The sequence below is a fragment of the Mus caroli genome, unplaced genomic scaffold (genome assembly GCF_978045245.1).
Source record: "Mus caroli unplaced genomic scaffold, Mus_caroli_1 scaffold_6, whole genome shotgun sequence".
Lineage (NCBI taxonomy): Eukaryota > Metazoa > Chordata > Mammalia > Rodentia > Muridae > Mus > Mus caroli.
In genome coordinates, this window is record NW_028227261.1 from 57026156 (window position 1) to 57052496 (window position 26341).

Here is a 26341-nt window from a genome sequence, read left to right on the forward strand (position 1 = left end):
CCCAACTTGTGCTGTTTAAATAAAGAATGTGTGGATGGTACAGCCCACAATGCAGAGGCCATACCTGCAAGATGGATACCTGCAGTCTCCAGATGGGCCCCTAACCAGCAGTGGCAGGCTAGCGCTTGGGAACTGAATCCCTTTTCCTGCCCAAGTGTTCGTACATATCACTTCTCCTAGGGTGGAAAGACCCTTGCCAAGCCTACCTCCAGTAAGGTGTTCCTCTGTACCCTTCAGGAGGATGAGCCCAGGCTTTCTGTCCTCGATCCTGATTCCACACCATTGGTAATGAGTCTTTTCCCTCTACATGCTCCTTCAAGCTTAGTTCAGAATCATGGCTATATAAACAATAACTAGAAGCCAGGAGAGAAGAGGGCCATCAGCATGGACCAAGAGGGGTGAAGACAACCTGCTTCAAATGGGTGACTGAGATTTTCATCAGTATGGAAGTCTTCTCTCTCAGTCAACTTTACTAAAGTTTAAATCACCCATGTGTGCTCAAACCATCTAATCTCATTTTACCTGAAGCCAGTGCTGGCCTTGAACTGGCTATGCAGCCAAGGGTGACCTTGGATTTCTATGACACTGCCTCCCAACTGTTGGGATTAGAGGCTTGAAACAGCAGACTTGGCTTTATGTGGTGCTCTGGATCAAACCACTGGCTTTGTGCATGCAAGGCAAGCGCTGTACCAACTGAGCTATACCTCAGTCCTTCTTCCCACAGGCTATCACCCAAAGGATGGTCAAAATCGAAGGAAATCTGGGGTCCTCATCCCATCCACACTGTCTGGTTTGTGGTGGGAGGGTCTCTTTTCTTTTCCTCTGAGAATGGGGTATGTGACCTTTGATTTTGCTGTTCTGATTAGATCTCCCCTGCAGCTCTGCCTCAGTTATTTTGGGGTAGGTTTCCATCTGGTTGACACTAATAGCCACTGCATGTTGATGCAATGTTTATGTCTAGTAGTTGTCTACAGTAACTGCTATAGTCTGTGCTGTACAAATTGTGGATGGTTTTGGAAACCACCCAGCTTAGTCCAATTCTTTCAAAACTCATCATTAGCTTCACCAATTAACCCCTTGCCCCAAGTTGGGCTTTTGGCAATGGCTTCAAGGGCCCTACTCTCCCTGAATTAACTGCTCTTACCAGCCCTTCCACAGCTATGGATTTATAAGTCTACTTTTCTCTTAAGGCTGGGTAGGGCCACATCTTTATAAATATTTCTCTGAATCCTCAGAACTCAGCACTAGTTCAATGCCTGGCCTTAGAGAGATGTCTAGTCACGAACTGTTCTCACATGGAGCAGTAGTGACGGCATGAGTAAGTTTAGACTTACTGTGGCCTCACGAGCATGCTCAGTCATGGCCTGGAAGCTGGACATGAGTGTGATTTTGGCTGCTTTTGCAGACATAACCCTTGTTGCCAAGGACATTGGGAAGGAAACTGAGGTAAGAGCTCAAACACAGAACTAGTTTCCTTAGATACCTGCATAGCTGGGCTACTGGCAATCGGGAGCAAGCATCATCTGGATCATGTCAATTTATCTCATAATACCTTAATATTTCTGTTTTGAAAATTATTTTTATGGTTTTTAATAATGTATGTGTGCAATGGCTGATATGGTTTACATAAATGTGTGTGTGTGTCTCTGTGTGTGTGTGTGTGTTTAGGGAGGGTATGTGCATGTGGATATAGATTCCTGTGGAGTAGATAAGGTGTTGGATCCCTTGGAACTGGAGTTACAGGTGGCTATGACACTGCCTGACATGGGTGCTGGGAACTGAACCCAGGTCCTCTCAAAGAACAGTATGCGCTCTTAACCTCAGCTACTTTCTCCTGCCCAGCCCTACCTTAACAGTTCCTTCCTTCCTTCCTTCCTTCCTTCCTTCCTTCCTTCCTTCCTTCCTTCCTTCCTTCCTCCCTCCCTCCCTCCCTCCCTCCCTCCCTCCCTCCCTCCCTTCTTTTTCTTGTTTTTGTTTTTTTCTGGGCCAGGGTATCTATTATATCTCTGTATTATGTAGCTCTGGCTGTTTGAGAACTCATTACATAGACCAGGCTGGCCTGGAACTCAAGAGTACTGCCTCTACCTTTGCAGTGCCGGGATTAAAGGTGTGACCACCACACCCAGCAGAGACTTGTTTCTTTTTTTCATTTCTCTTCTTTTCTTTTTTCTTTTCTTTAAGATTTATTTATTGTTATATGTACTGGTGGTCTGTATGTCTGTGCGAAGGCGCCAGATCTTCTGGAACTGGAATTATAGACAGCTGTGAGTTGGTGCTGAGAACTGAACTAGGGTCTTCTGGAAGAGCTCTTAACCACTGAGCCATCTCTCCAGCCCCAGAGACTTGTTTTTAAAGACACTCAGAGTCGGGTGGTGGTGGATGCCTTTAATCCAAGCCCTTGGGAGGCAGAGGCAGGCGGATTTCTGAGTTCAAGGCCAGCCTGGTCTACAAAGTTAGTTCCAGGACAGCCAGGGCTACACAGAGAAACCCTGTCTCGAAAAACCAAAAAAAAAAAAAAAAAAAAAAAAAAAAAAAGACACTCAGAGTTTAGCTGTGGGATTGTTTGTGCTAGTAGCTCCCAGCCAAAGCTGTAGAATTACAGCAAAGGACCAGATGACAAAGGCACCACTGCTCTTCTGCAAAGATCTGGGTTCTAATCTCACTGGTTCATCATGTAGCTCAGGGTGGTCTTTGCCTTGCAGCCCTGAGTGCTGGGACTACAGGCATGAGCTTTGGCACCACCCTGATTTTTCTTCCCTCCCTCCCTCCCTCCCTCCCTCTGTTCCTCTCTTTTTTCTTTTCTTTCTTCTTTGAGAGATAGGGTATCACATACCCAGGCTTGGCAAGAATGGTCCTCTACCAACTGAGCACACCCCTTCTCTCCCCACCCTGATTTTGATTTAAAGAGCTGTGGTAGCTTAAGAATGCTCTTTTGTATTCTGTCATATTTGATGATATGTATCATAAGGAAAAAGAGGTAGGAAAAGTTTATATTTTTTCTTCAAGAATCCACACCTAAGAGTATCACTTAGGTTGATAAACCGTGACTCCTACCCCTAATAAAGTCCCTTAGGGATCGCTGTGATCCCAGATTCTTTTTTTTTTTTTTTTTGGTTTTTCGAGACAGGGTTTCTCTGTATAGCTGGGGCTGTCCTGGAACTCACTTTGTAGACCAGGCTGGCCTCGAACTCAGAAATCCGCCTGCCTCTGCCTCCCGAGTGCTGGGATTAAAGGCGTGCACCACCACGCCCGGTTGATCCCGGATTCTTACATGAACTATTAGCTGGTAGCATTCACTGAGCACACACTATGACCAGATGCTGACAGGAACAGTTCCAGACAGCACTTCTAAGTGCAGCTGCTCTCTGCCTGCCTGGAGAATAACCCCTAGGGAACCTGCTAATACCGGATCCTCGACTCTGCTGGGGAACATATCCTCAGAGTCTCCACAAATAGTGTCTTGGAGTGTGTGTGCAGGTGCATACCCAGGCACGTAGAGTTCAGGGGCCCATAGCTTGTGAAAGTCAGCTCTCTCCTTCCACTCTGTGGGCCCCAGGGACCAAACTCAGGTGGTCAGACTGCGTGCCGAGTGCCTTTATGTCACCGGCCTCCTGTTCTTTATTCTTGTATCAGTTTAGCCTCAGAAACATTGCTTTAATGAACAGTCTGGCAATGACTAGCTGTAGTGGCACATGTTCTCAAAGGGGACATTAAGATTTCACCTCAGAACAAAGGTTTTAACTTAATGAGTTAAGGAAATGTTAGCCCTTGCATCTTAGAGCAGGGTGGACCTAGGCAACCTGCAGTTTCTTAGGATAGAGGGCACAGGCTTGTGTCGAGGCAATGAGAAGGATCTTGTGGTGGAACAGAGCCTGTGTGAAACAGAGAGCCCTGACAGACACCTTGTCAGACCTTGTCAGGCAGGAGAACTTAGCACGTGCATCCCTCCACTCTGAGGTCGCACACACCGGAGCCTGACGCTCAGGTGCTAGGCCTACTGTGCATCAGAACACTCACTCTGGGTCTTCCGGATGTCGGTCAGCAGTCGGGGAGCCAAGCTGGGAGCCTGCAGACATGATTTCCAGCTGGGTCGCTATGGCACTTATGTTGGTATCTGCCACAACCTGTGGGAGGGAGTGACAAGGTATTTTACTGTAAGTTGCAAGGATGCTGGAGAAACCATGGCTGTATTCTAAACAGCATTCCTCCTGCACGGAGAGCTGGACAGATGAATTATTCGTTTCTCGTTTCCCTTTCTCTCTCCCCATCTTTCTCACATTTTCCTCCCTCACTTCCCGAGACAGAGTCCCACTGGTGTTAAAACTCTCAATGTTCCTGCTGCGCCCTCCCCAGGGCTGGGGTTTCAGCATGCACCTCCATGCTGCGCTGGAGGCTTTCATTTTTCTCTTAAACTCTTTCCTTCATTTGACTTCCAGTGGCTGCTGCCTCTCCATCCCCTTCTTTATTCTTTTGTGGAACTGGAGACTAAATCCAGAGCCTCTGAGCGAGGACTCTCTCACTCACCCATGTGGCCACACCCTCCTTTTGAAACCTTTTATTTTGAGGCAGGGCCTTACAGAGCTGCAGGCACTGTGAACAGCGAACCTCATTCCTCAGCCTTCCAATAGCTGCTGGAATCACAGGCCTGTGCCACGGGCCCAGGTACATTAGACTCTCGTGTCTTCTGACCCTGCCTTCCTCTCTTGCCGACTCCTGTGCAGTGTGACAGGCCTAGTTCCCGAGTTCCTAGTCTTTCTCATTCACACTGGGTCTTGTGCTATTAATTTAAAAACCATCCATGACGACATCCCCAGCTCTCTATCTCCAGCTCTACCTTACTTAACTCCAAACCCTTATGATGTGTCTGTCCCCAGTGATGTTCGTCAGGAACCCACTGCTAATGTCCCCAACCCTCTGCCCCAAAGCCTGGGCTCTTGTAGCTTTCTACATTTCAGGTGACTGTGACCTGTTCTTGTGGTTTCAATAAGGTAAGATTGGTTGGTACCATTCTTGATGTCTCTGTCTCAGCCCACTGTCCTCCCAGGTGCTGTAGGCTGACCCACAAAGTCATCTCGTGGAGTTCTACAGGAACCATCTCACTGCTCAGCCTCACTGTTCTCAAGTAGCTAGAACCAAGTTAGCATGGAGCTGATTACTCCAGACTCTGCCTGAAGTCATCTGCAGAGAACTAGATGCAGGGCCACAAGCTGAAGTCCTTCCTATGACCTTCAAGGTGTCCTGCCCTGTGGCAGCTCTCCTAACAGTCCCCCGTGTTCAGCATTCTGACCTCATTGTCCTGCTGGCTGTCCTACCCCCACCCCAGAACAGAGCCCAGGGATCTGGAGGGCTGACTGTCCCACTGCACAGATCCGGAGAGGAATTTGCCCAGGAGTGCAGGGAAACTTGATGTGACGCAGTTCCAGAACAGACCAACAGAGGGCACACATGCCTCAGTTGTGAAACAGCTGTCTGTACTGCCTGTAAAGCAGGAGAAAGGCGATGGGCCAGAGGAGGGGGTCAGAAAGCATTTGGGGATCATCCAGATGAGGAGAAAACAGTTACGCACAAGTGCAGCGTGTTCTAGAAATACAGTCATGGGAAGAATAGTCAACTAAATGGGGACATGCGCAGCATAAAAGTCTAAGACGTGTAGCATAAAAGCTCCCTTCTAGACTCTCTTCTTCCAGTAGCAGGCAGGGCTGTCTCACATAGCCTAGAGCCTCGGCAGACACTGCCTGCTCTCAAGGCACACTCTTCACAAACATTCCATTCCAGCTTCTCCTGGCCTGAGCCTCCAGGACCCACATACTCCTAACTTTCCCGCTGCTGGTAGGGTCTGCTCTCTGCTATCTCTGCTTACCTCCAGGCTCTGTCAGAGGCCCAGGTGACTTCAGAGTCAAGTGACAGCACATCCATCCCCTGGCTTTAAGTTCTGCTGCTGTGCTTATAACCCAGCAGCTATGCTCGGCCCAGTCACCACTTTGGAATTTGCATTGACATGGCTCAGCTTATCAAAATTAGGACACCAAGTCCAAGTTTGGACTGGGGGGGGGGGGGTTTAGCTCAGTGGCAGAATGCCTGCCTAGCATGTTCCATTCTCAGAGGACACACAGCATGCACCCCACCCTACTTCCTCTCCAAACTCTGGACCCCGAAACGCACTCCCTCTGCTCAGCTGACTTTTCCTTTCATTTTTTTCTACTTATTATCAAATTACACCTCCAGCTCCCCCATTATGAACTAAGAAGGTATAATACTGAGCCCCTGCTGGGGCTGGAACTGTCATCTGAGACAGGCACTGAGGTGCTTAGTCTCAGTAGCCTCCTGGTGCCGCCTGCTCTGGGATGAGTTCCCAGCCCTGTTCACTCTTCTCATCTCTTCTACCTTCCCCTGTCATCTTCCCAGATACACAATGGCACTCTCCCCCTGGAAACCTTTCACCACCGTCCCTTTGTTTGTGGGAGAAGGTGCTAAGCTTGTGCAGCACCCCCAACCCCCAATCAACACACACTTCTAATCTTTCCTCCATTCCTTTCAATCTTCCAGAGTTTTCTCGCTGGGAATCTCTACACAAGCCAGTTTAGCCGACAGCCTGCTCCTCGTGCGACCTTCACTAGTGCCCCTGCTTAGGTTAATTCTTCCTGTTTTCTTCTGCATTTTCAACCCGTTTTTTTAGGGATTGACAGTGCATGTTTTTTGTGGCTGTGGATCTCTGCTCCAGCTCTAGGAGCAGCAAGGTCATGCCCCAGCATGTGCCTATGGAAGAAGCCTGAAGAGAATGAGTGGGCTGGAAACCTTCAGGAGGGACAGAGAGATGGAGGTGATTATGTGGAGACGGGGCTTCTGGTCCTTTAAGGAGAGAGAAAATCTAACAGGTAGGCCCCACTCCACAGAGACATGACAGAGGGAGTGAATGAAGGAGGTCCAGGCACTGACCAAGCTAATGCCATTTTGATTTTTGTTTTGCTTTTTCTTTTTTTTCAAATGATTTATTTTTATTCTATGAGCATTGGTGTTTTACCTCATGTGTCTTGTGTGAGGGTGTTGTATACCCTGGAACTGAAACTACACAGCTGTGAGCTGCCATGTGGATGCTCGGAGCTGAACCCTGGTCCTCTGGAAGACCAGCTCGCGCTCTTTCTTAACTGCTCCGCCATTTCTTCAGCACCAACTTTTTCTTTTTCCGTTTGTTTAGTGTGTGTGTGTGTGTATGTGTGTATGTGTGTGTGTGTTGGGGCAGTACGGGCCTGCATGTGCCATAGTACATGTTTGGAGGTCAGAGGTCATGCGGGGATCAGCTCTCTCCTTTCACCATGCTGGATGCTTTGAACTCAGGCTGACAGGGTTGGAAGCAACTGCTCTATCTGCTGAGCGTCTCACCAGCCCTCTGTTTTGTTTACGACTCCATTTTGTTTCTTTTCCTTCCTTGTGAGTTCTGCCTAGTGTTTCTCACTTAAAGTGCCTTGGACCTCAGCAACAACAGGCATGCCTGACAACGTTTGAAGGCAAAGGGTAGAACTCAGCAACTTTCTTAGCACCAACATAACTCTGCATTGCCAATCCTGAGAAAATGGCCTAAGACAACCATCAAACAGTGGACAGCCAGACCAAGACGACCTGGAATCCTACCCGGGAACTCTGAGCTCCTTTGAGTCTCTGCTGTGTGCCCAGGATGATGGTTGGCAGCTGACATGGATCCTTGGGTCACAGTGGTTCCACCACCACTTATTTAATAACCTCCTTTTTTGGCCTCACCCCATCTCGTTCTGGATTTGATGGGGAAGAGGAGGTAAGACAGGGTCTCTCTCGTGTGCAGTCTAGGCTGGCCTGAAACTGATCCTCCTGCCTCAGCCTCCTGAGTGTTAGGAGCACAGGCAAGGTGTGAGCCCCCAGGCTCAGACTGTGTGGGAAAAGAAGCTGAGCGCAGTCTACAGGAACTCCTGGGAGCCAGGCTTCTATCAGAGTGAATGCTCATGGAAAAGAGTGGCACACGGGGATCTCATGAAAAAGAAGCTCAAGCTGGTCCCACAGGATATGCTCATGGGACTATGTCATGTCCCTATTGGACGGAACCAGAAAAGTCATTAAAATATTGCCTGTTTCTCCCTTGTTTCCTTCCTTCTTTCTCCTTTTCCTTCTTATTGTTGTTTGTTTGTTTGAGATTAGTGTCTTAACATACAGTCCTGGCTAGCCTAGAATTCAGAGATCAATCTGTCTCTGCCTCCCAGGAGCTGGTACTCTAGGCAGGCACTACCACATCCAGCCCTCCCTCTCCCCTGGAGATCACATCCCAGGCTAACCTGAAACTCATAGCCATTCTAGAGTGCTGGGATTACAGGCAGGAGCCGCCACTGTGCCTGGTGAGAATCTAGTACTCTCTAATCCTATGCCAGGAAGCAATCACGGGGCATGAAGGAAAAGGAACGCCAGACTTTACTTTCCAGACCTAGCTGTCACCCCAGTTACAGTCCATTACACTCACCATAAAGCTTTACTATCAGCCGGGCGTGGTGGCGGCTTTAATCCCAGCACTTGGGAGGCAGAGGCAGGCGGATTTCTGAGTTTGAGGCCAGCCTGGTCTACAAAGTGAGTTCCAGGACAGCCAGGGCTACAGAGAAACTCTGTCTCGGAAAAAAAAAAAAAAAAAAAAAGCTTTACTATCTACCTGCAAAATATAAAAAGAGTCCTACAGTTCCCTCCCCGCAATGAGCTCTAAAATGAAAAGGGAACCACCCAGAACCCACCCAGAACCTTCTTGCCAGTCTTGAAGGAGTGGAACCCTCAGGCTAAGTGCTAAATATGAAGGACAGCAGGTCTCCTGTGGGGAGGCCCAGGACAGCAGATCTGCCACCTGCAGGAAGAGCTGACCGACCCAGTAACTTGATAAGCTATGGCTAAACCTTCCCTGGGGCTTGGCTTGGGAATGGGAGGAGCTAGTCTCTAAGGGTTAGGTCAGTGGTGTACAAGTTCAACGCTGAGGTGGGACCTACGTGTCCTGCTCAGCCTAGCCTCTGAACACCAGGGACTGGGGACTATGGTCTGAGGTAAGTAACCACAGGGTCCTTTGAGGGAGCAGGGGAAGGCCACCAAGAGGACAGAAAATAGACTTTATTTTTCTTTATCAAGTGAATCTTGGACTTGTTGTTCTCAACTTCACTGGGTTCTGAGAACAGGGATGGGAAAACAAGGGAGAGAAGCGGTCCGGCCCTCAGGGAGGTGTGCAGTAGAGGTCCTGTGAGGGGCGACAGGACCCAGTGATAGCCAAAGTGGGAAGGGACACAGTTAGAGGCCTTTTATGAGATGGGGGAATCATGATCTCTGCAACTTCAAGTGTTCTAGCCTCTGGGTTCCCTGGCCTGGAGAGGTGAGATTGTATAACTGGTGTGGCAGAAATGAAGACAGTCTAGGAGATATCTGTGTCTCTTAATCTCTCACACTATTGAAACAAGGAATACCAACAATTTGGATATTTCCCTGGGAAGCTTGTCTTGGGAGAAGGGAAGGTGGCAGCTAGAGGGAGAGTTTGTCTTTAGGAAAGAGATGTCACACAACTCTAACACCCCACAGGATGAGGGGGAAGTCTAGACAATGAAGGTTAGAGGTGGTGGAAAAGGTCTTGGGCCAGGACTGCTTAGATGGGCATATCCTTGGCTCTCTCTTTAAGCTCCAGTCTTACTTCAGGACCCTAAGATGGACTGTGTGTGTGGTCACTTTGTCCCTCCTTCAAAGAGGGACACATTGAACACATCCCCCTTTTCCTGCTTTGTGCTATTAATGAGGCTTACTATGCATGAGCATGTGTTGTGACTCTTAGGTTTGGTGACAATCCCACCCTGGGATCTGTGGTCTGGCCTTCTGCTTCATGTGCACTGGAACCCTTTCCTTTCTTTCCCCAGAGGAAAAGGACAGTTGGGAAATATGGCTGATGTCATCCTATTCAACCAGAGCCCTTCAAAACATGAGCCTGCTCAAGGATGAGTGCTCCTTACATATGTGCCTGGTGATGGAGATGCACAGGGTCAGGCTGGGCGGCTAGACACAGAACTGCTGGGCGACAGGCATGAACGTATTAAATCTAGTTGAGCTGCCTTTTTTTTTGAGACAGGATTTCTCTGTGTAGCTCTGGCTGTCCTGGAACTCACTCTGTAGACCAGGCTGGCCTTGAACTCAGAAATCCGCCTGCCTTGGCCTCCCAAGTGCTGGGATTAAAGGCGTGGGCCACCACCGCCTGGCTTGAGCTGCCTTACTTATTACCAAGTGACTGCAAAACTTAGAGATCTCTCACCAGACGTCTAATGGGAGTATTTTGTACCCTCTCCAGGTGTAGTTATTATTAAAGACTTGGAAATTTCAGGCCTGAGTCAGAGCAGCCCAGCAGCCTGAAGGAAGAGTCCCAACTTCTCCAAGGCAGAAGAGACCAAGAGGAGAAATCTGTAATCTGCGTTCCCAAAACTACCAACAAGAAGGAAGAGGTGGGAAGACCTGTCATTCCAAGGAAGAGGAGAGCCAGACAGAGCCAGTGAGAACAGCAGTCATGGAAGCAGAGACCCACCTACAGAAGGAACTGGGTACAGAGGCTCACCCACCCACGACTTGGGAGGCTACCAACCCAAAGGAAGAGGAGGGGAGGACTCAACTACGCATGGACAGCCAGCTGCTGGACAGGAAGGCTAGGAAACATGCACTGTCTCCCAGGCCTAAGGAACAGTCAGTAGTATCCACAGAGTTGGAAAATGAGCCAATAACCATGTTCCCCCCTCCCACCACTCTCTGCCAGGATGTGTTCCCTCCTCCCACGACCCTCACACCGAACTCTGTGTTTCCCCCTCCCACTGCACTTGCCGGTCAGTGTGTGTTTCCCCCTCCCACTGCACTTACGGCTCACTCTGTGTTTCCCCCTCCAAATGCCTTGTTCTTTCACTGTGGTTCCCTGTCCAATGGAGTTTCTCTCTCAACCTGCAATTCCTTCAACTCCTTTATTGGAGTTCACCTCTCAAGCCATTCTCCTTGAGAAAGTGTTATTTCATCAGACACACTGGCTTGTACGATAGCGTCTGGGACACTACATGACTTAAAAATAAAGCTGAACTCAACTATAGCATTATGTTCCACAGTAGGTCAGTCTATGTTCAATAAACTTTCTGGTTGAGCCACTTGTGCATGCATTTATTGCATGGACCACAAGATGGGCAGCTCTCCTTAAAAACAGGTTTGGGGGCCTGGTGGCGGTGGTACACACCTTTAATCCCAGCACTTGGGTGGCAGAGGCAGGTGATCTCTGTGAGTTTGAGACCAGCCTGGTCTACATATCGAGTTTCAGGACAACCAGGGCTACATAGAAAAGCCCTGTTTCAAAAAACCAAAGCAAACAACAATAACAACAACAACAACAAACAACAATAGAACAGTTTTGGGAGATTATGTCTTGGAGAATTGAGAAGTCAAGATAGTTTCTGGGAACATAGGCTGTTACAAAGCACATGAGCCTGTGTTCCCTGCATGGAGCTTTCCTGAGCACCTAACCCTGCTAGGGAACACTATTAGATTTCACTGTTAGATTTGTCAGGGCTCAAATCTCTTTGTTATAAAATGTAAAACTCAGCATTCACACCCAGCCTGCATCTGTACCTAACTTGCATTCTAGATTGAGAGGTGCAGATGTTATTAATCATGGGAGCTGAGAGGCCAAGGTGACTCTGAGATAGTGGGCATGCTAAAGAGCAACAAATGCCTAGACCTGACTTTGGTATGATTTGAAGTAGGGGAAAGTATTTATCTAGAGCCCACTGACAATGGCTTTCTTGACACACTGATTTTTAGGCTTCTTAAATAAGTCTAAGGGTCTAGACTGTAACACATAAGAGGCGCAAACTGGGTGCTAAACACAGAGCGCTCTAGTGGCTCAAACCCCCAATGTCACCTGGAATGCTCCAAGGATTTCTCCCAGGATTATTTAATTTTTATTTTTCTAGTATCAAGGATTAAAACCAGGGTCTCATGGTTTGTGTTTGTTAGGGTCAATCCAGGTTGTCCCCCAAGACAATGTCTGTGATACCAAAAGAAATTTCGCCATTCTCAGACTCCAGATATTATAAAGAAATATAAAAATAAAATATAAAATTTAAGATAAGGAAACATGAGCACTGTCCACTGTGGCCCATTTAGTCTTCGGCAGCATTGTAAGGAGAGAGCTGTGCTGCATGTTGCTGAGGGAGCCTGCTAGACCTGGAGAAGCACTGGCTCACTGTGCACTCAGCCCGCCTGTTCCACACTTCCTGTCCTTTCCTGCATCACGTGGCTTCCTCCTCTTCCTGAACCCCAGTGTCACTTATCCCTCAGACCCTGCATAGCCTCACGGGCAGAACTTTACCACCATCTGACGTCTAGGGCACATCCTACGCCAAGTAACCCAGAACCTAAGGGAAGCTCTGGCAAATAGTGACCTGACTGGGCCAGCAAGGCTACGAATTCTCAAGCCGGCTGACATGGTGGCTCATGCCTATATTCCAAGCACGTAGGAAACAGAGGCAAGAGGATTGCTGTGGGTTCAAGACCAGTCTGCAATATCTGATAAATTTTAGAAAAGCCAGAACTACATAGTAAAATGTTTTCTTAGCTCCCTCCAAAAAACAACAACAAAAACCCCAAACCAAAATGAACGCAAAACAAACAAACAAACAAACAAACAAACAAGACCCACCAAAATCCAATCAACCAACCAAAAAAAAAAAAAACCCAGAAAGAAAAAAAACCACCACCACAACAAACCCCTCTTTTTTTCCCCCATGCAAGTTTCCTAGTTTTGAAAGCCAACACTGGGCTGCACATGGTGGCACAGGCCGAACAGGCCTTTAATCTCAGCATTTAGGAGGCAGAGGCAGGAGGACCTCTGAGTCAGAGGCCAGCCTGGTCTATATAGTGAGTTACAATACAGCCAGGACTTCATTGAGAGAACCTGTTTCCCCAACTCCTCTCCACAAAAAGTAAAAATTGGGGCTGGTTAGGCGGCTCAATGAACGAAGGTTGCCACCAACTCTGACCACCTGAGTTCGATCCCTGGGACTGACTATTAATGACTGCTCTAAGCTGTCCTCTGACCACCACGCATGCATGCATAGACGGACCAAATAGATGACCAAGTAAGACTTCCCCATCAACACTTTAAAGAAAAAGTCTGCTCCTCCACCCCTCCTTCTCTCTGACAAATTCTTTAGCAATTTCTTCCAGTATTTGTTTCCATATTCCTAAATAGCATAATTTTATTTCTATTTGTTGATTTAACTAAATTAATTAATTGGGTTTTGAAACAAGGTGGACAGACTATGCAGCCTGGGTTGGCCTTGAACTCTACAGTCCAGGCTGGTTTGTGATAAGTTTCCTGCCTCAGTCTCCTAAGCAAGCTGCTACTCCTGGCTGATAAACTTTTAAATGACCAAGTCTTATCCATGGGTGGCCAACAAAAGCTGTAACTCAGCTGATCTTTCCACTGAAGCATCCTGGCCACCCACGTCTCAGACGTGGTGTTTGGCTGTATCTGTTTAATCTGTGAGAGAAGGGAAGGCTCAAGCTGGTGCTGCTGAAAGCAGGGACTTAACAAGGGCCTGTGGATGTGGAGAGGAACTGTGGCAAGCTTGTCATGACATCTTCATTTTCCAGCGTCTCCTCTGCTACCTTCAACTTTGGGTCAGATTCCTGTTTAACTTTGTACAGTAGACGTGTTAATCATTTAAGGATGTTCCTCTGTCAACCTCCCCCTTCAAGGCTGAAGGCACCAGAGAAGAATAGCAAAGGTATTTTTTCAAGATTTGCAGGAGACATAATCAACACACCCCTGACAATCCCCTGCTCCAGAACGGCACCTCCAAGTCTCCAGTCAGTGCTCTAACGCCACATTGCCCTCCTGATTTCTTTTTGTGTCATTCTCTCCTTGGATTCCAGGATCTGAGAGATAAGCATCCTGTGCAGCAGATCAGAACTGCCCCTGGCAGGCAGGGGTGATTTCCTCATCCTGATAAGACTCTGTATGACCAGTGCTTAGACAATGATCAACCAGCCGGACCTGACCTGACTGTGGCTGTGAGCTATAGTCCCCTCCACGGGGGTGGGGGTGGGGGAGTGGGTGGGGGGGTGGAGGGGGTGGGGGGTGGGGGGATGGGGGGGGTGAGAGTAGGGGTGATCTGAGGACATCTTTTACTTCTGTCTTTCCAGAGCACCCAGACTGAAAACAAGTTCTTCCCTAGCGGTCACTTATCTCATTCTCTACACATGAGGCAAGCGGTCGCCCATGGTTCTGTGGGAATCCTCTGCACTAGGTTTCCTTAGCTTATGTTAGAGGTTGAGGGTAGCCTGGGCTACACAGCAGGAACTTGTCCCCAAACAACAACAACAACCGAAAACAAAAACAAAACAAAACAACAAAAAAAACCTCCTAAAGGTCGTGACTTAATTTTTGCCTAAATGCTACTCTTACTAAGCCTGCTACTTCCTGTATGTTAATGTTTCCTTGGTTATGGTGTAAATTTATTTCCCAGAGTATAGAGCTAGTACTTTTTTTTTTTTTTTTTCGAGACAGGGTTTCTCTGTATAGCCCTGGCTGTCCTGGAACTCACTTTGTAGACCAGGCTGGCCTCAAACTCAGAAATCCGCCTGCCTCTGCCTCTCGAGTGCTGGGATTAAAGGCGTGCGCCACCACGCCCAGCTTTTTTTTATGTTTTTATTAGATCAGCTTTACAATTTCTACTTCACCTCAAACTCCCAGGGCAGTTAGGTATAGTAGATACTCACCACCTCATTTCCTCTGTTTCATTTTATTACTATTGTTTACATTAGCGTGTGTAAGTCGGGGGGGGGCAGCTCTCAAGCGTCAGTACTCTCCTTCCACTAAGGGATCTGGCCTTGAACTTGTGTTGTCAGGTTTGCACAGCAAGTACTCTATCCACTGAGCAACCCTCCCTGTTTTCTCCTTCTTAGTTCAGAGCCGGTTTTCTCAATGTGCCCTTCCCCCTGCTCCACTTGATGGGCTTTGTGCCCACTGCCCGGGATTTTCACACTGTCCAGCTCGACAACATCTTAAGTAATTCTCTCAGAAAACTGATTTCAAAAAAGGCCAGTGGCACTCAAATGCCTTGCTCTTTATAGTTAGCAAGTGCTTTTCTCTTAAAAATGTAAAGTCTAGGTGGGCGTTACTCTTTTATTATTTAAGATGTGCACTGATGAATAGGTCTTTAAATTTCTTTAATCCCCCTCCCCAACTCTCCCCGTCTCTCAAGTGTTTCTGTTTACAACTTCTACTGTTTGGACATTAGATTTCTTGGTTTAACCTCTTGGTCCCCTTGCTCTCTCTTCACTCACAGGGCGAGTACTCTTCAGGTGAGCCAATGTGCCGCTCCCTCTCTACGCTCTCTTAATAACCCTTCTACCACTGCAGCCTCTTCTTTTAGTTCAACAAGCTCTGGAGGGTGCCCTGAAGAACTACTTCATATAGAGACTCTTAATCATTATCTCTGACTTAAGGATTTTCTTCTGATATCCAAACTTGTTCCTAGGCTTTGCAATCCCTCTCTGTCATTTTGATTTATTTAGTCAGCCGGTACCTAGTAAGTGCAGTGTGTCAGGCCACTCGGGTGTTAGCACTGCAAGGTCCAAGAGGCTTCCGTTTGCCCTCATTCCCAGCACTGAGCACAGGCACCGTGCTTCCTCGGCCACGATGCTGCTAGGCCCCACACCAGTGTTCCTAGCACTACAATACCATCACGAGCACATTATCCAGGACCAAGCAGAATGGGATACTGAGATCAGGAGTTCAAGGATGGCCTTAGCTGAATAGTGAAGCCAGCCTGGGTTATCTGTTTAATGTTGCCTCAATGTTTCAAAGCCCAACTCTCCAACTTCTGTCCATGATAGAAATGCCTGACATGTTTTTCCCCCTCTTATGTCTTCAAAGAAAGGTAAAAATTTAGAACCAATTTTCCCCCTCATGGGCTGACAAGATGGTTCAGTAGTTAAGAGAGCTTGCTGTTCTTGTAGAGGACTTGAGTTAATTTCCCAGCACCTATATCTGGTGACTTACAACTGCATGTAACTCCAGCTGCAGGGGATCTAATACCCACTCCTGGCTTCCTTGGGCACCTGCACATACGTGGTATTTACTCACAAAGACACAGTGACAAAGACACGAGCCAGACACACATACTTATACATAAGTTTAAAAAAAGATAAATCCTAAAGCAAAAACTTTTTTTTTTTTTTTGATTTTTCGAGACAGGGTTTCTCTGTGTAGCCCTGGCTGTCCTGGAACACACTCTGTAGACCAGGCTAGCCTCGAACTCAGAAATCTGCCTGCCTCTGCCTCCCAAGTGCTGGGATAAAAGGCGTGCGCCACCACTGCCCGGCAAAACATTTTTTTTTTTAAGCAGAGAGTATGATACCTGGATTAAAAATAGTTCTAGAGTCATTCCATATGTGAAAGAACTTCACAAGACAAATTCTCAAATTACAAGAAGCAAATAAAAGTAGGAACATTTAGAAACACTTCAAGCAGCCTAGTCAACCTCAGCTGCTCAACTGGAGTTGTCAATAAGCAGTCGCCAGCCTTAGAAGCAGAGACATCTAGCTATCCCTTCTTCTACTTAGAGGTGGTGAACTTCCACAGTGTTAGCTGCCTCCTTTTTCTCCTGTGCCAATAGCACCTGCTGATGGCTTTCTGAGACACTGTAAGTCTTTTCCATGGGCTGGAGAGATGGCTCAGCTGGTAAGGTGCTTGCCTCTCAAGCATGCATACCCAAGTTCACTCTCTGGTATCCATGTAAAAAACAAAAGAAGTAGTGGTGTGTGCCTAAGATCTCTGTGTTGGAGAGGTAGAGACTGCTAGGGATGCTGACTGAGGAATGGCCTCTGTCCTACACAAATGCATACAAACCCATGCATACACACGTCATTTTCCATATCACCAGGCACAATTACCTGACCTTTTTTTTTTTTTTTTTTTTTTTAACTTCCCTGCCAATTGCCTGTCTGATAATGAAAACAATTGCCTAGTGATGAGCCAGAGGTCATAAAATTGGGTGGCAATGGAAGTAGAGTAGAGTAGACGTAGCTTCCATTGCTTTCAATGGAAGCAAACACCATGTGACTGGAAGGCACTTGAGAGGACTCTGCTAAGCTTTGTGCCTCCCATGTCTGCAGTCACACAAACTCCACATTCTTGAGTACGACGATCTCAACTACGGACTCTGAGGGTCCACTGATGCTCACAGCGCAGATGAGGAGGGAAAACAGCCAACTAACGTGATTTTCAAGAGAGAACACTTTCAAATTAAATGTCACTTTCTTCTTAAAACACAGAAACAGAAAAGGAATAAAGACCTCTTTCAGAAACAGGCTACAGAGAGTGAGTAAGCAGTGTGGTACAGCCCTGAAACCCCAGCACTATGGAGCTGAGGCAGAAGGATCCCAGACATTGAGAGACCCTGTCTGAAACAAAACCCAAAATCAAGTAAAGCAGCCATCAGAGTGGGCAAAGACAGTCACTCTTCTTTTATAGCTTGTATCTGAAATAAATTAAAATTACATTTTTCTACTCTGTAAGAAACATTTAAATAAAATTTAAAAATACTTTATTTATTTCACTTTCATTTCAATGCCTGCAAGTATGGTTGTCCACTAAGTGTAGGCAGTGCCAAAGGAGGCCAGAAGAGGGCACCAGATGCCCCTGGAACTGGAGTTACAGAGGCTGTGAACCACCATGTGCGTGCTGGGAATTGAACCTATGTCCTTTGGAAGAGCAGCCAATGTTCTTAATTGCTGAGCTATTTTCCTAGGTCCTTTATAAGAACTATGCTTAAAAACTTCATTGACAGAAGCAATTTAGCAAGAATAAAGTGTTTCCTTTGTGAACTTTTATTTTTTTTGTGAGAAAAGGCTTCAGTCTAGACTTACCTCTGACTTTCTATAGCACCAAGACTAACCTGGAACTATTGATCCTCTGGCCTTAACGTTCTGAGACTCGGGATTATAGATATGGTCACCAAAGTCAGCTTCTAAAACTAAGGTTTTGCTGATTTTTTTTTTTTTAAATACACTATCTCAAATGCCCCAGGGCTGGCTTTGATCTTACTCTGTAACCAAAGGTAGCTTTGAACTCACTCTGAGGCCAAGGCTGGCCTCCAACTCTGGATCCTCCTGCCCAGCCCACACTGCTGAGAGGTGTCATGTCTTCCAAGGTAATTTAAAAATGTAGTCTTCTGGGGGGCAGGGGTGGAGGGGTGCTGGGACTTAACTCTGGGCTCTGTGCACACCAGGCAGGGTTCTATCACTGAACTACATTTTAGCTCCAGCTTGGGTTATGCTTCCTTGTGTAAAAGGTGGAGCTGAATGAATTTAGTCAGGGTGTAGGAATACCACTAATACTAGACTTTAAGTGGAAGCCCCTTCTTCCCACTCAGGTTCCCGTTCACTCATACCTCTGGTGACCTTGCAACAAATGACTCTAGGGGGTCAGTAAAGGCCAAGCTCCTGTAGCAGGAATGGAGTAATGACCAGAAATGTCCACTCTGCATGAGGACTGCACGCATCCTGGGAGGAGCAGGGCTGAGGCTGGCCATGCACTGTTTTGTTGGTATTCAGCAGACACTTAAGGACCCATTTAATATTTGGCTATTGCATCTTGAGACCACAGGCAGTGTTCCATGGGTCCCCCTCCCCCTGCCATGTGTGCCTGGCTAAGTGCTTCGTCACTTTGACCTAGACCACTGGGTTCTCAGAGCTAAGCCCCACAAATCATTTCTCTCAAACATCGTGGGTTTTCCATTCAATCTTCTTATTCTAAGGCTGGAATTATCTGAGTGCTGGCTGTGGGTCTTATTCTTTTTACCCGTAAATCACTTTATACTACCTCTTTCAGAAGTACGGTGATTATAATCCTTCATTTTAGAGTACTCATTAAAGAAAGTCCCTGCCAGTATGCTGCCTCTCCAGTCTCTGCATGGCATCTATCTCAGAGACAAGGGAAGGGCCGTAACAGAGGGAGGGGACGTTAACAGCACATTCTGCTTGTACTTCCTCCTGGATGTCTCCGCTGCTCTGGACAATGCTCATGGGGCCACAGCTGATCAATAACTGTCTGCCTTAATTGATGACTGCTATGCAGTAAGAGTTGCAGGGTGCTGGCACCCATTCACGGCACAGGAGAAAGAGCATTGTGTTTTTCTCTGCCTTTAAAGGGACAGGAAGCAGTGCGCAGGCGGCCCAGGAGCAGACTTTGGATATAAGAAAGGAAATCATTTCCTATTCGCAGCAAACTTCAATTTACAAAAGAATGGCGGAAGCTAAAAGCCTTGTTGATTTATCACATGAAGCTGAGAGTAATTTTTCTCCCCTTGTTATACCTTCGGATAATCCTGCTCATGCCTGTATGGGTGGCATTAAAGAATTTCTGAATAAAAATAATAATTTCTCGCTTTCAACCCTCATAATTCACATCAGCAAGCACCCTGCTGAGTGGCGATGCTGACCGCCAGTGACTCCATCTTTTCTGTTGTCATTTATCTGCCTCTGCCAGCTGGTTCTCCATTGATCGCAATACCTGCAGGATAATGCGCCCGAAGGCATTCTTCAGTAGATTAACGGCATCTGTGTGAGACAGTCCATCCAGAGGTTGTCCATTAATGCTCACAATCCGATCTCCAACCTGGAAGGACAAAAGTGGAAGAAAATCACTATCATTAAGAAAAATTAAATTTGAGAAGAATGCTTAAAACTCTTCGTAAGTTACATTTCTCATCTGCCTCGTTGCTGAGAGCTGGCTTCTGTGGAGTGCGGGGAATTTTTAATGGGTGTTCCCAAATGCAGTCCCATCAGAGAGACGAGAAGGACATTAGATTTGATCACTAAAAGACGCTGCAGGTCACTTTTGTGTTTTGGTAGCTGGTAAGAGTTGGGGGCATAAATTAACTGTTCAGAGAAGTTCCAATGAGGAAGCCAGGGCTTTTCTGCTTAATTTTTATACCTCAGTTAAAATTAAGGGACAATAGAAAAAAATGGATACTTTCAGGTAGGGGAATATGCCAAGATCAAATCTAAGTTAAAAACCAATTTGGGTAAAGGAGATGTTAAGAGGTCTTGAGAGGGTTTGAGGAGCTGGGGTTCCTTCTTTCACTCAAAGCTTTGATAAGAACAACATTTTTATGTGTCCAGGGACTTCATGAATTTCAGGTCTACAGTCTTGCTAATGTATTCTGTCCTTGGCATTGGTGGCTGATGGCTTTTGCAATTCCCACTTTAAACAAGGTCTCGATGGCTACAACCTCCTCCTGAGCCCAACACACACTGTCAGCCTTCTGCTAGTCGACTGGAGTTTTACCTTAAGCTTCTGGGTCCGTGCGGCCACTCCGTTGGCCTGAATCATGGCAATAAATATGGGGATATCTCCTAAAGGACTCCCCTTTCCTCCAGCGATACTGATCCCAAGGGCATCGCAGAGCTCCTACAGAGAGAAAACAGAAGGCCTGCGTGCTTAATAATAGGCACAGACAGTCTGTCCTTACATCACACTGAACAAAAACTCTCCACGATAACGTGGCAGCTGAGTGTAGGGCATCAAAAAAGGCCTGTGTCAGCTTTTGCAGTCAGGTAGCCGTGGGGGCCTCGGAGAAGCTCATCTCTGTGAGCCTCCATGCTTATGCCTAAGATGGGGAAGTAGACTGCTCAGTACACAGTGATAATCTGAGTATAAATAAGATAACACAGTGTTGTCCGGGCCTACAGAAGAGGCTCAATAAAAGCCAATAGCAGCAGTAAATTAAAAAACAAAAGCCTTCACTACTGCTCAGTGGAGCGGCCAATTTGACGCAGGCTTGGCAAGTGTGTTCTCATATGGTGTTTATGATTAAACTGCCACACATATCATGTTCTGGGTGTGAACAAACACACTTGGCTTCAAAAGAGCTGCATGCCTGTACTAAACAAAGGATCTGAGAGGGCGCCCACTGTTGTGACAACAGTTTGGAGAGAGAAGTAAGGCAGTTGCGAAGATCTCTGTAAAGATGGACCTTGAGTCGAGCGCTGGCTCTCGTCCCACCCTGTCCCACCGTCCTAGGAGGGTTAATATTTTTAAAATGACTGAAAGAATAAATGACAAGTTGTAGTTCTGGCAGGCTGGCACTCACACTAAGTCTATCTATTGCTCCTGTTGACTATAATGGGAAAGTCTTATCAAAATGCAAATAACAATGGTCCATAGCTTCTGGAACCAAAAGAAACTAACTGGTGGAACGTGAAAATCTGCAGAAGTTACAGCAGGGGTATGCCGCGCAGGCTCATCACCTAGTTCTGTGTGTGCTTGTGCAAGCTCATGCACTTGTGTGCATATGAGCGTGTGAGTGTGGGTATGCGTGCATGTGAGCCAGGTGTCTGAGTGCTCAGGTATGTGTGTATGTGTGTGCAAGCACGCTCATGGGTGTGTGTGTATGTGTGTGTGTGATAGGTACATTGTTGCTCTAAGGGAGAATCCCTCCCAATCAGACTAGGAGTGGAAAAAGGTAGCTGAACCTTTGATTTTCTGATGCAAACCCCACCCTTCCAGCCAGAAGAACTGAAAAGAGGCCTGCCTGGCTGCTACACAATCAGGGAGGAAATGGAGAGCAGAAAAGATCCCGAATTCTGAGCACAAATGTGTGGAATTATTACTAATCTACTAAGTACAGAGGAGCCCTCAACCAGCATACCAAAATTTTTGATTATTAAACTTTGCTTTAAATCACCACAAAGGCAGGTAGAAATTTCCCTCTCAATCTAACTGGGCCAGCTAAAGCATACGCAACATTATTTTTCAGAGTAGCTACACACAACTTAATATTCACGAGGTCTAGGATAAAATCTCATGCTTGTCAACATCAGTAAGACGTAACCACCACCCCATGTTCTGTAGGACAATCGAAAGCAAGCATTGTAACACTGTTCTTTATTGATATGCATGGCTCCTACGAGGCTCCTGGGTGGATCCCAGCAACAGAAAACAAGGAGGCAGGAGACACAAGCACTATTCTTGAGGTAAAGGCCTACATGGTCACAAACTTAACATTTAAAAATATTCAGAGCCAAAGATGGTCATGACCCCAGCACTCTGGACGCAGAGGCAAATGGATTTCTATGAGTTCTAGGGTCAGCCTGGTTTATACAGCAAGTTCCAGGCTAGCCAGAGTTACACAGTGAGACTCAAAAAATAAAAAATAAACAATGCCCTCCATAGCTAAGTGCTCATCAATTATACGTTAATAAAGCTGGAAAGCAGAAGGAAGCACCTCAGAGAGTCCCTATGAAGAGAACCTAAGAACAGACTTGTAGGGGCTGGGAGGAGCGCATGGTAGAATATGCCTTAGTATGCACAATGCTCCAGCTTTAATCCCTAGAGCCCAAACCAAATAACATGTCACCAACAAGGCAAAATGTTCTACTTTAGGGCCATGGAGATGGTTCAGAAGATAAAAACGGAGCCCAGCCTGAGTTCAACCCCTGAAAATCACATAATTTTAGCCCCCAGAGAGAAAGACGGGAGGTGACAGGAGAATTGCCTAGAAGCTCATGGGCCTGTTTGATTAGAGTAGGCAGCATAGTTGCAGAAACTAGAGAGACCCCCATCCCAACAAGGTGGAAGGGAAGAGCTGACTCCCTCAGTTGTCCTCAGTTGTCCCTCTACACCTGTGACCAGTGAGCTGTGGTACACGTATGTATGTGATTACACAACACACAGCCCACATCCTAGATGACATAAACACATCGATTATTCTGCTATCATTAGTGCTGCCCTGCCATAACTTAGAATCACTGCAGTGCCTCATTTCTATCCATTTAAACAGCATTTGTGTCCAAATGACACTTTCCAGATGCATCAGTCAGTCAGCAATGCACTCTGTGCAAAACTCTAAGAGATAGTAATTTATTTTTATTTTAAGTACATGAATGTTTTGCCTGCACATACATCTGTGTACCACATACATGCAGAGCCTGAAGAAGCGAGAAGAGGGTGTTGGATCCTGCCCTTAGTTACTTTTGGATTGCTGTGAAGAGACACCATGACCAAGGCAACTTATAAGAAATCATGTAAGCTGGGCATGGTGGCCCACGCCTTTAATCCCAGCACTCGGGAGGCAGAGGCAGGTGGATCTCTGAGTTCGAGGCCAGCCTGGTCTACAGAGTGAGTTCCAGGACAGCCAGGGCTACACAGAGAAACCCTGTTTTGTACCCCCCCTCCAAATCATGTAACTGGGGGCTGGCTTACAGTTTCAGAGGGTCAGTTTATGACTATCATGGTGGGGAGCATGGCAGCAAGTGGGTAGACATGGTGCTGGAGCAGTGGGTGAAAGCTTACAAGGCAGATGTCATCGGGCCTGGCGTGGAGTTTTAAAACTCAAAGCCTACCTCCAGTGACACCACCTTCAACAGGGTCATACTTCCTAATCCTTCTCAAACAGTCCACCAACTGGGAAGTAAACATTCAAATATATGAGCCTATAGGGCCGCTGTCAGTCAGACCACCACAAATGCCCGGCAGCTGGAGTGATAGACTATTGTGAACCAATGCTGAGAATAGAACCCAGGTTTTCTGGAAGAGCGGCCAGTGCTCTTAACTGCTAAGCCATCTCTCCAGCTCCCAAGTGATATTTTATTATGAGGTCTGTGAGTGGACCGTGAGAAAATAGGGTGGGTATGAAAAGGCCTATTATAGTTTCTATAAAAACAAAGGACTAAAATGGCCTAAGAAATATAAAATATTTTCAAAATCTTGGAATGCTTTGGTCCTAATTCTATCCAAATTTTATCCAAAATTGTGTTTACTGTTGGTGCCTCTGACTACTTCAGCCCAGAGCATCTGAGCTGCCCTCTAGTAGTCACACACAGGACAAGTAAGCTTGGCTAAATTACAGCCAGGAAGGAAAGATGCCATTTTCTGGCATTCAGGAGGGACTTAGAACTACATACTCTGTGTGTCTTATTTTATCAATTTATTTTTGGTTTTCCAAAATAGGGTCTCTGTAGGCCAGGCAGGGACTGACTTTGTAGCCAAGGCTGATATGACTCATGGCAATCTTATCTTAGCCTTGAAAATGTAGAAATTACAGGCACAAGGCATCAGGCTCAGCATTTAATCCATTCAAAGTGTTGGCTTATAATATGAGTTAGTTTTATAAGCCCATGCTATAGATGAAAAAACTGAGGGTGATTCAATGAAAGATCAGTGAGCTATGTCAGATGGGCTGTGCCCCATTAAAGTGTGCCATTTCATATTGGTGCTCCATGCTCTAGTCCCTGAAAACATGACTCTATTTTTGAGACAGTCTTTAGGAATGAGACTGCTTGGGTGGGCTTTAATTCAGTTGGACAGGAATCCCTATGGGAGAGGCTATGTAACAGGAGAGGCTCCAGAATGGTGGAACATAGGAAAGTCACCAGTGGCCACCACAGGAAGGCAGTCATCTGTAAGCCAAGGAGAGCTCAGAGAAAGCTAGCCTACACCTTAATGCCAAACTTTTCGCTTCTAAAACTGCTCTCTGCAGTCTCTAATATTCTGTTAGGCAGCTCTATCTACTAAGTAAACAGTCACTGAGTGAGTGTCAGAGCACAGGCTCTGACTGAATCCAGGGTACTGAGCTGAGCAGGAACCGCCCGACTGCGGTTGCTTACTCTGGTTACAACAGGACTGGAATCCTATCACTACTCTTGAACCTCAGGCTTGCAGTCCAGGAGATGAACCAAAGTCTACTCTCTAACATTCCAGAGAGCACACACTAGCTGAAAATCAGTGTCTGAACATGTATGAGCTGGAATAAACCTCACATGATCTTTTCAAAGGAACAATTCCACAACACATACAAAGCCTTTAGTAAGAGACTGAAGATGGACTCCACGGTCTCACGTATGCTAGCCAGGTTCTCTGCAACTGAGCTGCACCTTGCCCCAGCCATGGCTTTGGATCTGATAGCTTCTTTTCTAGGAATTAATCCTGAGGTGATTATTCAGAATATAGGCAAAAATGTACAGATAGCAATGCTTGCTATATAAGGTAAAAAAGTAAACATGGGGGTTAGAGAAATGTTTAACGGTTAAAACATTTGCTATTTTTGTTTTGATTTTTCTTTTTTGTTTTTTTGAGACAGGGTTTTTCTGTATAGCCCTAGCTGTCCTGGAACTCACTTTATAGACCAGGCTGGCCTTGAACTCAGAAATCCGCCTGCCTCTGCCTCCCAAGTGCTGGGGATTAAAGGCGTGCGCCACCACGCCCGGCTTACATTTGCTATTTTTGTAGAGTATGTGGGTTTGACTCCCAGCCCTTATGTGGTAGCTCACAACCATCTATAACTCCTGTTCCAGAGGCACTTCTGGCTTCTGTGGGCACCAGGCATGCACAGAGTGCACAGATACACATGTGGCAAAACACTCATACACAGATCTAAAAAATAAAAAAATTAAAAAAAAAGAAAAGAAGGAAGAAAGAAAAAGAAAAAAAGAATATGCTAATTGATTAATGAAAGGAAGAGGATTAAAAAAAGTTCTAGGCACACCCAGTCAATGGGGTGAATTTTATATAACCAGGAACAATCATGTTCTCTGCTGACATGGCTCCAAGTTCACACAGCAAGCTACGAAGATGAGCTATGAGAGAATGCCCAACATTCTGTTGTGTGAAATTTAAACACACACACACTATTATGAAAAGGAGATACTAAAAAATTCACAATGGTCACTTACATGTTTCAATCTACTTTTTAAACGTCTATTTCTATTACTTAATTACTTTAGTGACTTGGAATAACATACAATATGATAGATTACATTCAGAGAGAAAAATGTACAAAGTAGAGTCAAAAAACAACTAACTTACTCTGATTATCTCTACAGTCCTTGGTTCCTCCTCTGTGCCTGTGGGAGGAGAAGCAAGACCATTCATTAATGCTTATGATCAGATCTAATACGCCTAAGAACAACTGTCTAGATTTTTCAAGAAAAGACACTACAGCAAGTGGGGTACACCCTTCCTCAGTACCAGGGCTCAGCTGAGTCTTCAGGGGCACTATCCTAGTGTGGGCAGGTGTGGCCATAACCACTGGGTCTGACCAGAGCTGATAGGCTGCGGCAGCAATGGCCTGCCTGACACATGGCTACTCAGAGCTGGGGAACAATACAGTTATGTTTCATTGTGCATTTTTCTGCCCTACTCAAAGAGAACCCTCACCCAAGGGGGCCTTAAACCCCCCCTCCCCCCCCTCCGTCTCCCTCCATTCTGTTCTCCAGGGCATGTGGACTTCTCACCCCCTCCAGGTACCTGAAATGTATTCATGCTCTCTCT

General features: G+C 46.4%; 1 protein-coding gene across 5 annotated transcripts in view; it reads right to left on the reverse strand.

The window, feature by feature from the left end:
• The window catches only part of Patj (PATJ crumbs cell polarity complex component), a 323645-nt gene that overhangs the window by 12169 nt on the left and 285135 nt on the right, over nt 1-26341 (reverse strand). For 4 of the 5 annotated variants that reach the window (XM_029475856.2, XM_021159452.3, XM_029475855.1 and 1 more), the window contains 4 exons: nt 25877-25914; nt 20360-20482; nt 19583-19687; nt 4018-4124 (listed from right to left, as the gene is read on the reverse strand). In XM_029475856.2, the coding sequence (XP_029331716.1) occupies nt 4018-4124; nt 19583-19687; nt 20360-20482; nt 25877-25914 (373 nt within the window). Of the gene's footprint in view, nt 1-4017; nt 4125-19522; nt 19688-20359; nt 20483-25876; nt 25915-26341 lie in introns of those variants that run through there. The other variant, XM_085839174.1, reaches the window with a different exon arrangement.